Source organism: Salvelinus alpinus, chromosome 2 (assembly GCF_045679555.1).
Source record: "Salvelinus alpinus chromosome 2, SLU_Salpinus.1, whole genome shotgun sequence".
NCBI lineage: Eukaryota > Metazoa > Chordata > Actinopteri > Salmoniformes > Salmonidae > Salvelinus > Salvelinus alpinus.
Genome location: NC_092087.1, coordinates 71,635,445 through 71,648,054, shown reverse-complemented (window position 1 = coordinate 71,648,054; position 12,610 = coordinate 71,635,445). Strand labels below are relative to the sequence as shown.

General features: G+C 43.7%; 1 protein-coding gene across 1 annotated transcript; it reads right to left on the bottom strand.

The window, feature by feature from the left end:
* Nucleotides 1-7,308: 7,308 nt before the first annotated feature.
* Nucleotides 7,309-9,695, bottom strand: LOC139551217 (small integral membrane protein 28-like). The gene is made up of 2 exons (XM_071362691.1): nucleotides 9,437-9,695; nucleotides 7,309-8,628 (listed from the first exon to the last, which is right to left on the bottom strand). The coding sequence occupies exons 1-2, from the start codon at nucleotides 9,545-9,547 to the stop codon at nucleotides 8,212-8,214; spliced, it is 528 nt and encodes a 175-aa protein (XP_071218792.1). The 5' UTR covers nucleotides 9,548-9,695; the 3' UTR covers nucleotides 7,309-8,211.
* Nucleotides 9,696-12,610: the final 2,915 nt, after the last annotated feature.

Here is a 12,610-nt window from a genome sequence, read left to right as displayed (position 1 = left end):
CCAAGAATGTGAAGGATCTTGAAAGGATCTGCATAGAGGAATGGTCCAAAATCCCTCCAAATGTGTTCCTTAACCTTGTCAAACATCACAGGAAAAGACCATGCTGTTATCCTTGCCAGAGGTGGTGGCACTAAGTACTAAATGAGGAGTGCCAATAATTATGAAACCTTGATTTTGGTGAAATGTATTTTGTATTAAATAATTGTATGATTTTGGTGGGTTCCATTGAAACATAAATAAAGTACAGTATTTCTCACATGTTGGTATTTTGAGTTTATCTCCATAATTATATTGTTTATATTTTTTAAAGTATTGTTTGTGCATTGCCAGTCAGGGGTGCCAGTAATTTTGGAGCCCACTGTATGTTTGCCAAAGATTCTAAAGTTCTATATTTGAGCATTCTATACTTCTATATTCATACACATGTATTCTGAATTCAGACTGCTATAATACAGCACTCATGTTGGTTGCATTGCTTGATTGTTTAGCTCTTATTTAGGATTTAGTTCTAGCACAGTTTTGACATTTTTAGTTGAGTTTTCTGTAAATAAATATTTTCTAGCTTACTGGTCTCCTGGGGATAACTTGGAGCAAATATGGATGACTACATCCATCCAAGGGTCTTCTTGGGTCGATTGTTACCTTGATGAGCAGGTAAGTTTGCCATTAATTATACAATAGCTCTCATGTGTATATGCATCTGTTTTGATGTTCTCCTTTACTATTTAATACATTTTGGGCTGACCACATTCATTATAAATCTGTGATATCCTGAACAAAATGACATTGTCATGACCATAAAATAAAATGTCCTGTGTGATTCCACTGCTAATATTAAACTCCTACTGTGTGTACAGATGCTGAAGGTGAACGGTCGCCAGAGACTCCATGAGATTGAGCAGGAAGTTCATAGAGAGCTGAGCGTGACACCAAGCCAATGTCACCAGCCTCCAGGGAGAGGTATACTCATACTTTTCCGTTCCCTAAACTATAGTACACCATTGCTATGTAGTATACCATTGCTACCACCCACATAGACTGTTTATTTACCTGTTATTGCACCTTTAGTTCACAAAGGAACAGTATGAACTAATGTCTTCTTCCTCTCTTCCTTCTGAAGGTAACCATGGAGGGGCAGCAGATCCTGACTGACAAGGCCAAGCCATCGATTTCTTCCCCTGAGCCTCTTGGTTCTGCAGTTCTGATGAGTGGCGACACAGCAGATATGCTCCCAGAGAAACAGGCCCAACCTGAGATCAGGTCAGATGAGATGCTCCTGGTGGAGTTCCTCAGCCAGACCCAGGTGGAGATTCCACAAGAGGTCAGGGAGGTCATGGACAGCCTGCTGGCAGATGGAGAAGCCCAGGAGAAGAAGGCTGAAGTCCTCGTTGCAAACCTGATCCCTTATTCTCTCTCATCCTCAGAATTTTATGTCATGAAGGTCCTTGAGAGCCAGGTAGACAAGGTAAGACTGGATCCTTTATTTGTGCATTTTTGTTGTATACTACACTCTTAAAAAAGGGATCCAAAAGGGTTCTTTGGCTGTCCCCATAAGAGTACCCTTTTTGGTTACAGGTAGAACCCTTTGTAGTTCCAGGTAGAACCTTTTTCGTTTCCATATAGAATCCTCTGTAGAAACCAAAAAGGGTTCTTCAACGGGTTGTCTATGAGAACAGCAGAAGAACCCTTTAAGGTTCTAGATAGCACCTTTTTTCTAAGTGTAGTACTATACCTGTACATGTAATAAGAAATACACTACAAGACGTGATAGGTAGTAAAGACATTACAATGCCTCTCTTTCTATTCTATGTGAAGGAGAAGACGGTTGAGGCCCTTGACCTTAGCACATGTCCCATACTCCAAACGGCCCTCACAGACACTGAGACCGCGATGAAGACTGCATACAAGATCATGCTGAAGCAGATTGTGGTACTTGGTTCCACCGTCAAGCATATCATCACCCACGTGCTTCTTCAAGTAGATCCCCAAGCCTTTCAGGGGGGAGTCTATTTGGAGACACTTGTTATCATCAACGACACCCAAGCTCTTCTGTGGTCTATTCCCTGGGTCGAGGTCACTGAGGAGGAGGAGCTGTCTAACGGTCAGCAGTGCATTGACGCTTATGAGGTGGCTAAGGCTGTCATCAACAACCTGGAGCAGGTGCTAAGCCCAAAACCTGTGCTGGCGAGAGCACTGGGAATCGGGTCACACATCTTGACAAGGTACATTGTTCATCTCGTAGGTCTATGCATTGCTAAGACAGTGCCTGTTATTTATGCTGCCAACGAAGAGGAGAGACGTATTAGTCAGGATATGGTGAACATTTGTCCTCTACCTGCTAGATTTATCATTAGTGGAGAACTATTCAGTGACTTCGTAGTGAAGTTTATATCTAAACTTCATCCAATGAACGGACACGGTACTAAACAGCTTGACCAACAGGCTCTGCTCTTACTGGTCATTAAAATGGCCTCAGTTGCATTTAACATCTTGAGGAAGATTCCAGGTATTTCTGTAGATGAAAATCTGTGCCCCCCCCCCTTCTGCAACATGAAGCAGACAGTGTTGCGCATGCAGAGTGCCATGATACATCAGTTTGGCACGACAATCAAAATTTAAAAAAATGGTTGCCATGAAGGACACGGTGGTGATCATCTCCACCATCCCCAGCGCTATCTGTGAGGGGATCCTGATGGTGTACAAGGGCATCAGTGACACCTATCCGCTTCAAGTCCTCGGCCCACAGTGTCCAATAGCTAGGAGCTGCGAAGAGGCTATGGAGAGCAAGCTCTTTGCAGTAGCCCTACCCGAGGACCTTAGGAAGACCATCTACATTCACTACGGGTCCCGGGTCGGGAAACTGGCACTGTTCCAGAAGACGTTCCACCTGAATGATCACATCATGTTGGAATACATCCATCGTGTTTCTCTGCCTCGTTCCTCCAACAGAGATGTAGTCTGGATCGACCCCAAATACTTTGTTGCGGAAGACGATGAAGAGGTTGTAACATCAAGCAACACAATACCTGATAATCTTCTTGCTCTCGACGTCAGTCAGGCTGCCTTTTTGAAGCAGTTCCCACAGACTGATGTTTTCGAGTCAACCACAAAGGACTGTGGAAAGCCTGTGCAAGACCAGGCTCAGAAGGAGACGGAGAGGAACAAACCAAAGGTGACAAACCTTGATATTGTTCCTGTTATTCTTGTCAGGAAAGTATTTGACTCTGTCTTCCCAGATACATGTACAATCAAGCAGCAATACGGTTCATGGTAGGACGTCCCACTTTGCAACGATATGGTAGAGCACATACAGTGGGGAGAACAAGTATTTGATAAACTGCCGATTTTGAAGGTTTTCCTACTTACAAAGCATGTAGAGGTCTGTAATTTTTATCATAGGTACACTTCAACTGTGAGAGACGGAATCTAAAACAAAAATCCAGAAAATCACATTGTATGATTTTTAAGTAATTAAATTGCATTTTATTACGTGACATAAGTATTTGATCACCTACCAACCAGTAAGAATTCCGGCTCTCACAGACCTGTTAGTTTTTCTTTTAGAAGCCCTCCTGTTCTCCACTCATTACCTGTATTAACTGCACCTGTTTGAACTTGTTACCTGTATAAAAGACACCTGTACACACACTCAATCAAACAGACTCCAATCTCTCCACAATGGCCAAGACCAGAGAGCTGTGTAAGGACATCAGGGATAAAATTGTAGACCTGCACAAGGCTGGGATGGGCTACAGGACAATAGGCAAGCAGCTTGGTGAGAAGGCAACAACTGTTGGCGCAATTATTAGAAAATGGAAGATGTTCAAGATGACGGTCAATCACCCTCGGTCTGGGGCTCCATGCAAGATCTCACCTCGTGGGGCATCAATGATCATAAGGAAGGTGAGGGATCAGCCCAGAACTACACGGCAGGACCTGGTCAATGACCTGAAGAGAGCTGGGACCACAGTCTCAAAGAAAACCATTAGTAACACACTACGCTGTCATGGATTGAAATCCTGCAGCGCACGCAAGGTCCCCCTGCTCAAGCCAGCGCATGTCCAGGCCCGTCTGAAGTTTGCCAATGACCATCTGGATGATCCAGAGGAGGAATGGGAGAAGGTCATGTGGTCTGATGAGACAAAAATAGAGCTTTTTGGTCTAAACTCCACTCGCCGTGTTTGGAGGAAGAAGAAGGTTGAGTACAACCCCAAGAACACCCTCCCAACCGTGAAGCATGGAGGTGGAAACATAATTCTTTGGGGATGCTTTTCTGCAAAGGGGACAGGACGACTGCACCGTATTGAGGGGAGGATGGATGGGGCCATGTATCGCGAGATCTTGGCCAAAAACCTCCTTCCCTCAGTAAGAGCATTGAAGATGGGTCGTGGCTGGATCTTCCAGCATGACAACGACCCGAAACACACAGCCAGGGCAACTAAGGAGTGGCTCCGTAAGAAGCATCTCAAGGTCCTGGAGTGGCCTAGCCAGTCTCCAGACCTGAACCCAATAGAAAATCTTTGGAGGGAGCTGAACGTCCGTATTGCCCACCGACAGCCCCGAAACCTGAAGGATCTGGAGAAGGTCTGTATGGAGGAGTGGGCCAAAATCCCTGCTGCAGTGTGTGCAAACCTGGTCAATAACTACAGGAAACGTATGATCTTTGTAATTGCAAACAAAGGTTTCTGTACCAAATATTAAGTTCTGCTTTTCTGATGTATCAAATACTTATGTCATGCAATAAAATGCAAATTAATTACTTAAAAATCATACAATGTGATTTTCTGGATTTTTGTTTTAGATTCCGTCTCTCAGAGTTGAAGTGTACCTATGATAAAAATTACAGACCTCTACATGCTTTGTAAGTAGGAAAACCTTCAAAATCGGCAGTGTATCAAATACTTGTTCTCCCCACTGTACATATCCAGGTTCAGAAAGAGGCATTGAAATACCAGAACCAAAGACTGTTCTTACGCACTCTGAAGAGGCTCAACGATGAGCCAGACAAGATGGCCAAATTCTTAGACGTCTCACTCTCTATCAGGAGCAAGTACTTCAGGACTTTCCATGAGTGGCCATTGGTTAAAGCCCAGCTATACCCAGACATACGGTCTCTGCTGGTCTGCGATATCATGGTCCGAGAGGTCATGGCTCACCTGAAGCCTACCTTGACCTTCGCCAAGGACACCAAGAAGGGTGATGACCGGCCATACTGCATCAACATCCCGGTCAAGAGAGAGACCAGCACCCCGGATGATACAGGTAGAACAATGCTACTGTTGGTGTGGTACATTCAGAATCAGGCCTAGTCTCTTGTAAATGACTTGTATTCCACAATGTTCTTTCATTCACAATTTCACGACAATATCCGATGTAGAGTAAACAGCTACATGTAACAGTCAGCTAACCAGTTGGACAAGAACAACTTGAACTCTTCACTTCCGTTCAAATGTCCTATCTTGTCACATTTCCATGTCCCCTAGACAAGACCAAGCTGGAGCTTTGCATTGAGAAAGCCAGCGCTGACAGAATGAAGATTACTCCTCACCCCACTTGAGAAGGTAAGCTACACGGTATTCTGTGTTGTCTCATTGATAATAGCAGTCAATTTGAAAGTTGTCTGTCCTGTACTGAGCTGCAGCTTCAGCATTGAACGGTTGCAGATGGTGAAGGCTTCCTGAGGTTTTTTTCCACCACAGGAGGCTTCTGAGGAGAGGTGGGCTAATAATAATGTCTGGATTGGAGTAACTGGAATGGCATCAAACACATGGAAACCGTGTGTTTGATGTGTTCGATACCATTCCATTGACACTATTCCAGCCATTACTATGAGCCAGTCCTCCCCAATTAAGGTGCCTGTAGTTTCCACTCACCATCTCTGTTCACAGGAACCCGAAACCTTCTGGATGAAGGGATGGATGGCAATGATGGAGGAGGAAAATAATAAAAAGGAGAAGGAGAAGAAGAAGGGTTGCGGCTGGTTCTGGGGTTTGTGTTTCCGTAAGAAAAAAAACTGCGAAAGAATTGTGGATGGAGGATTGTCGCAGGCGTGGATACTAGAAATCACATCCACACAAACCAAACGTATGGACGCACACACATTTACACGGAGGCAGATATAACAACAAAGCCTACCTCAGATCCCAAACAGACAACATGCGTGGCCTGTCTAATAGCATGTCTTATTTTCCATTTTGGGATACAGGATGTGTATTTATAGCTTACCAGAGGCTATGTTTTTGCACCAAACAATGTTCTCTGTAAACTTTTATTTGAAATATAAACATAGTCTATTTTATGTATTTTGCATGACTTTTTATTCTAAAGACATGTCTTTTATGACTTTTATTTCTGATATATTTCTTTAAATCCATCTAGAGTAGCCTGATTCTCAATGTAACCAATAACCATCCATTTTATTGTTTTATGGTGTAGCCTGAAAATCTGTGTTTTTAACATGTGGTTTTTGATTAGATTAACACATTTACTTTGCTGAAAATACAGTATGTTTAGAATTTTGGGCTTTTGCGATAATTTAGACAGTAGACTTTTCAAATTAATTGGTTAATTAACAGCAATTAACATTTGGTGAATAAATACGCTTTAAATAAAAACACTTCCATGAATAGTCTAGTTATTGTCACGCCCTGACCTTAGAGATCCTTATTATTCCCTGTTTGGTTAGGTCAGGGCGTGACTCGGGTGGGAAAGTCTATGTTTTCTATTTCTTTGTTTTTGGCCGAGTGTGGTTCCCAATCAGAGGCAGCTGTCTATCTTTGTCTCTGATTGGGGATCATATATAAGTTGTAATTTTCCTTTTGGGTTTTGTGGGATCTTGTTTTCTGTTTAGTGTTTCTGCCTGACAGAACTGTGTGCTTTCACGTTTGTTATTTTGTTTGATTGTTTTTATATATTAAAATCATGAACACTTTCCACGCTGCGTCTTGGTCCACTCTTCCTACCACCAACGAGAGCCGTAACAGTTATCTGAAACGGATCATTTACAATAATAAATGGTACAAAGAGTAGAATATGAAATGCTGTAGCTGCTTCTGAGGATTGTTTGGCCGAAAGTGTAAAAAAATCTAGTTGGACCCCTGGACATTTCTAACACTTCTTGACAATCTTGCTCAGAAATGCAGCAAGACCATAGCTGTAATGTAAGGCAGGTGTTTGCAAAGGAGAGCTCACCTCTACATACAGTAGTCTACATGATATGACCAAGTAGTACCATAGTGGGGCAGCATGGGATTATAACTTCGCAACCTCGGTGATGACGGAACTCTTTCAATCATAACCATGCTAAGATATTTTTCTTATTCTTTATTTAAAAACAATATAACACTTTGTACAAACATATTACTTGTAAATTAGAATGCATATATGTTATGTAGTCTATCAAACGTATCAGGTCTGAGGTTTTTAGGAGTACATTCATGATGTGATTCCAAGTAATGAAGGGAATTATTAACCTGGAGAAGGTCTTTGTAAGTCCGGGTACCAGTCTTGCTAACATTCCACTCCTTGTCACTCCTGTCAAAGACATGGTGCCCAGGCTAGGTCTTTGTACCTTCTTACATATAAATACAATTCAAATAAAATTCAAATGACACACAGTATTACATATAAGACTTCTGTAACATTCTTGCACTTTGCACATTGACATTCTTAAGTCTCCAAATAGGGACCAAACTAAAACAACACAGATACAGGAGGGTTGAAAGCATGGTATGGCTCATACAATGTGTGGAAGTAAAAATGGGGGATCACGTGTTTCATTTAGGAGATAAAAACAACGCAAATTAATTGCATTTTATTTTTTGTATTGTTGAAGGAGTTTTATTTGCCTACTGTAACCTACGGTTTGTACATAGTCAGCATATGTCCTCTCTAGAGAATCTAGATGTACTGTATCCTGTACAGCCAGTCAATGCAATTTCCAGCTTTTATGCAATTGCTCACTCCTCTGTGTAGAAAGCTGGTACCCACAAAAGATGAATTCAGGTCTGATGTTTTTACATAGTCCATTGAAATCCCCTTATTCTAAAGAGCTTGCTATATTGAGTCCCTTCAAAAGCAATCTCTTAGTTCTAGTCAGAAATTATACCATATACCCTACTCCCTACATAGTGCACTACTTTTAACCAGAGCCCTATGTGGGCTATATAGGGAATAGGGTGCCATTTGAGAAACACTCCCAGTGTTCCCCAGTCACACGTAGCGTCCACTGGACTTGATCTCCGGACACAGGCGGGCCTCCAGGTCCTCTATCTTCATGGACTCTTTCCGGCTGGTCAGACTGGTAGCACGCGTGATCTTGGTCATCGTCTCCTCGTAGGGCGGCGGCAGGTAGACCATGACGAACACACTGTCCGACATGTCAGAGCTGGTGCTGGTGCGGCGTTCGCCGTGGCTGGTGAGCGAGGAGAGGAACTCAACGCTGCTCTCGGGGTCCTGGAGGTCCAGGGTGATGATTTGGGCCAGGCTGAGCTTTCGAGAGGAGCACCTCCAGTAGGCCAGGAGTACCAGGAGGCCCAGCATGAGGAGGGAGGTGACGGGGAGGACCACGTAGAGGAGCAGCTCTGACCTCCCTTCCTGGTTGAGGTTCAGATCATTCCAGTTGTAGCCCTGGTGGTTTTGAAGGGGAAAGGGTTAATATATCACGTAAATTGAAAGGACAGAAAAAGGATTCCCATAAAATACATTCAGGACTATTTTGAAGATATGAAATCAGAAAATCAGTAATGTGTTCCACCGGATCAGTGTTGATCCTCTTCCATCTTCTCAAAACTGAACATACATGGTTGTGAAATCAAGATATCCTACAGAGGCTCAATAGAGCTTATGCCTTTTGATATTGCCTGAGTGTTATATTCCCCTGTTGACACAATCAGTGTCCCAAATTCACCCGACCAATCGGTTTCAGTGCTCAGATAACGCTGATCCTCATCTGGATGACTGACTAAAGACCCATCAACATCACTCCACTCTGCTGAAAGTCCCGAAAAGCTTTCCTTTGCCATTGCCCTGACATGAACTGCACTCACAAGCACTCACCATAGTCATGACATCCAAGACTATTTTAAGGCACTCAACTAACAACAGCAAGAGTGTGTAGCCTGCAAAAGTCTGTATAGCCAACAGTATGTGGAGGCTGGCTGAAGTACCTTTCCAGTAAGGAAAAATAAAAGATCATATAAAATATAAACAATCCACCTAAAAAAGTATTTTTCATAATGATTTTCAGTCTGCTCTTTAGATTGTTAAACCAGTATGCCACCTACCTACTCTTAGGTGTCTAGCAAAAAAGTAATCTGCTGCAGCTCTCCAGGACTCAGGTTGCCTACCAAAAATATCTGGGTCTCACAGCAGTCTATATGTAAAGACAACTACTGAATCAGACTCACTCAGTAACAACAAGCTGATGATCCCTTACCTGTAACTGTCTCTCCACCATGGGGGGAGAAGGTGACCCAGTCACCCAATCGATGGACCCTCTGCCGGCTGGCCCAAACTTTATCCAGCTGCTGTCCAGTAGCGTTCTCATGCTGCCGTGGTGTCGTGGTAGGCAAACAAGGGCCAAACTGAGTAGCAGAACTCAAGACAAACACGTCTGACTACTAAGAGAGCGCGCGAGAGAGAGAGAGAGGGAGATTCGGTCGGTAGCGATCCAGCTGTGTGTCCCTTGGTTCGACAGAGAAAGCAGTGCAGCCAGGGGTAAGGGTGGGGTGGGGGGGAGGTGTCGTGTGATATAAGCAGGGCACAACAGGATCCAGGCCAGGGAACCGCCCAATGACGGTGGAGCTAAAAGTCCAAGGGCAATCTCCTCTTGGGGGGATTTGAGGTAGCTAGTGTTGGCTTTATTGGAGAGAATAGAGGCAGGGGACAATGGTTGTCCCCATTTGTCAGTCAACATCGGTGTGATGATGGTAGCTGTATCGAGAGTTTAGACTAGTAGCCACGTGGAAATGACTTGGGCAAGATAATTGAATATCTTACAATACAGACGGTAAGATTAAATATAGATTACACAGCTGCTGCTGGACCATTGAGTTTGGTGTTGTTTTGTTTTATTGTCACATACACCAGATAGGTGCAGTGAAATGTGTTGTTTTACAGGGTCAGCCATAGTGGTACGGCACCCCTGGAGCAAATGAGGTTTAAGTGCCTTCCTCAAGGGCACATCAAAATATTTTTCACCTTGTCAGCTCGGATATTCAAACCAGCGATATTTTGGTTACTGGCCCAACGCTCTAACCGCTAGGCCCCTCAAACTCAACTCTAGACCTCGAAGGCAATTCCACTGCTCTTTTCATTGTTCCTTTCTAATCAGGGACTGATTGAGACCTGGGACAACAGGTGGGTAGGGTAAGAGTTGACCTTGTGGGGTAAGAGTTGAATACCCCTGTGTTAGGCTATCTGCCGTGTGTGTGTGTGTGTGTGTATGTGTATGTGTGTGTACCATGCAGATTTTACATGTACTTTCAGGAATAGCCTGCTGGAGCGTGACAAACATTTGCTGGATAGAGTGATGAGAGGAGGAGTTAATATACTCTTAAGCAGATCTAAAGAGACATGGGATGAGATTAAAATAATGACATGGCACAAACCTTAGAGATGAGTGAACCATGGTCTGGTATGGTGGGATGCTTGTTGTTATTGATGGCAGTGCGTGCTCTTCACCTTAATCCATTGTGATTGAAGTATTGCATTAGGCTAAAGAGACAATATTTAAGATTAAACATCGACGACGTTGTTTACCTGCTCCTTGGATTAAATGACAGCATCAAGATCATCAACCAGGTCGTCTTTTATTAACATTATTAAAATAATGGGACGGAGATGGAGAGAAGAGATCATATAATGGAATGAGATTTACACCTAATCAGGCACAATTCAGAAAGCCTGATATTATGGACGGCCCAAATCGCATCTTCTTTTCATGGGGCTCTTTAAAGGCAACATCAAATGGCACGTTTTGTCCCGAGCCAGATCTTTCACCAGAAAGTCTACTACCGGCCCAGTCCAGTCTAAATCCTTAACACACCTTCAGTCAAGAGATTAAGATTCCCATCAGTTTCTGGGTAGAGATGAAGAAGAGACACTGCATGGAAGAGAGATAAATGTCCCTCCCTGGGTGTTGTTGTTGTTGTTGGTGTGTGTGTGTGTGTGTGTGTGTGTGTGTGTGTGTGTGTGTGTGTGTGTGTGTGTGTGTGTGTGTGTGTGTGTGTGTGTGTGTGTGTGTGTGTGTGTGTGTGTGTGTGTGTGTGTGTGTGTGTGTGTGTGTGTGTGTGTGTGTGTGTGTGTGTGTAAAGTCTTCTCATGTATTGTCAACCTTCGTCAGCACTGCATTGTAATGAAGAGAGGGACTCCACCAGGTTATTAATTAGAGGTTGTTAAGTTTTCACGAGTGGAATCGAGTTCAATCAACTCAAACAAACATTTTTTCAGGTGTAGATCTATAAACAACCTGTTATTAACCAGTGATCATCTCAAATATAGTGGTTTAAACAGCAAGAATAAATGGATTACCAGAGGAGTGGGAAGGAGGTTGTCTATCTCCGTATCTGCGTAACCAAGAGCAAACATTTGATGCCTAATGACACAGATGATAAATGCAGGCCCTACCCTGTCTTGCCCAGTCCTACCACTGATCTACACTCTAGCCTTGATTGACCTGTCTGGGTTGTAGAGGGTTTTATTTAATATATTAAGACCTATTCATTTATTTATGTATATATCTAATGCATCTGACTCATCGCCTGTGTCATTAAACCATTGGGACGTTGCTTTTGTTTTGGGAACGCTTTACACACAGACACATACACACATACACGCACGCACACAAACACACGCATGCGCAGGGCCTGCAAACTATTACGGACTACAAAGGGAAGCACAGCCGCGAGCTACCCAGTGACACGAGCCTACCAGACGAGCTAAATAACTTCTATGCTCGCTTCGAGGCAAGCAACACTGAAGCATGCATGAGAGTATCAGCTTTTCCGGACGACTGTGTGATCACGCTCTCCGTAGCCGATGTGTAAACAGGTCAACATTCACAAGGCCGCAGGGCTAGACGGATTACCAGTAAGTGTACTCTGAGCATGCGCTGACCAACTGGCAAGTGTCTTCACTGACATTTTCAACCTGTCCCTGACCGAGTCTGTAATACCAAGATGTGTCAAGCAGACCACCATAGTCCCTGTGTCCAAGAACACCAAGGTAACCTGCCTAAATGACTACGACCCGTAGCACTCACTTCTGTAGATATGAAGGGCTTTGAAAGGCTGGTCATGGCTCACATCAACATTATTATCCCAGAAACCCTAGACCTACTCCAATTTGCATACCGCCCCAACAGATCCACAGATGATGCAAATTCTATTGCACTCCACACTTCCCTTTCCCACCCAGACAAAAGGAACACCTACGTGAGAATGTTATTCATTGACTACAGCTCAGCATTCAACACCATAGTTCCCTCGAAGCTCATCACTAAGCTAAGTACCCTGGGACTAAACACCTCCGTCTGCAACTGGATCCTGGACTTCCTAACGGGCCGCCCCCAGGTGGTAAGGGTAGGTAACAACACATCTGCCACACTGAT

Bases quoted from the DNA above. Each gene is read 5' to 3' on its own strand.
- LOC139551217 (XM_071362691.1), bottom strand. From the start codon at position 9,547: ATGAGAACGCTACTGGACAGCAGCTGGATAAAGTTTGGGCCAGCCGGC. The intron at 8,629-9,436 runs GTAAGGGATCAT...CAAAACCACCAG, and splicing joins TGGTGGAGAGACAGTTACAG to GGCTACAACTGGAATGATCT.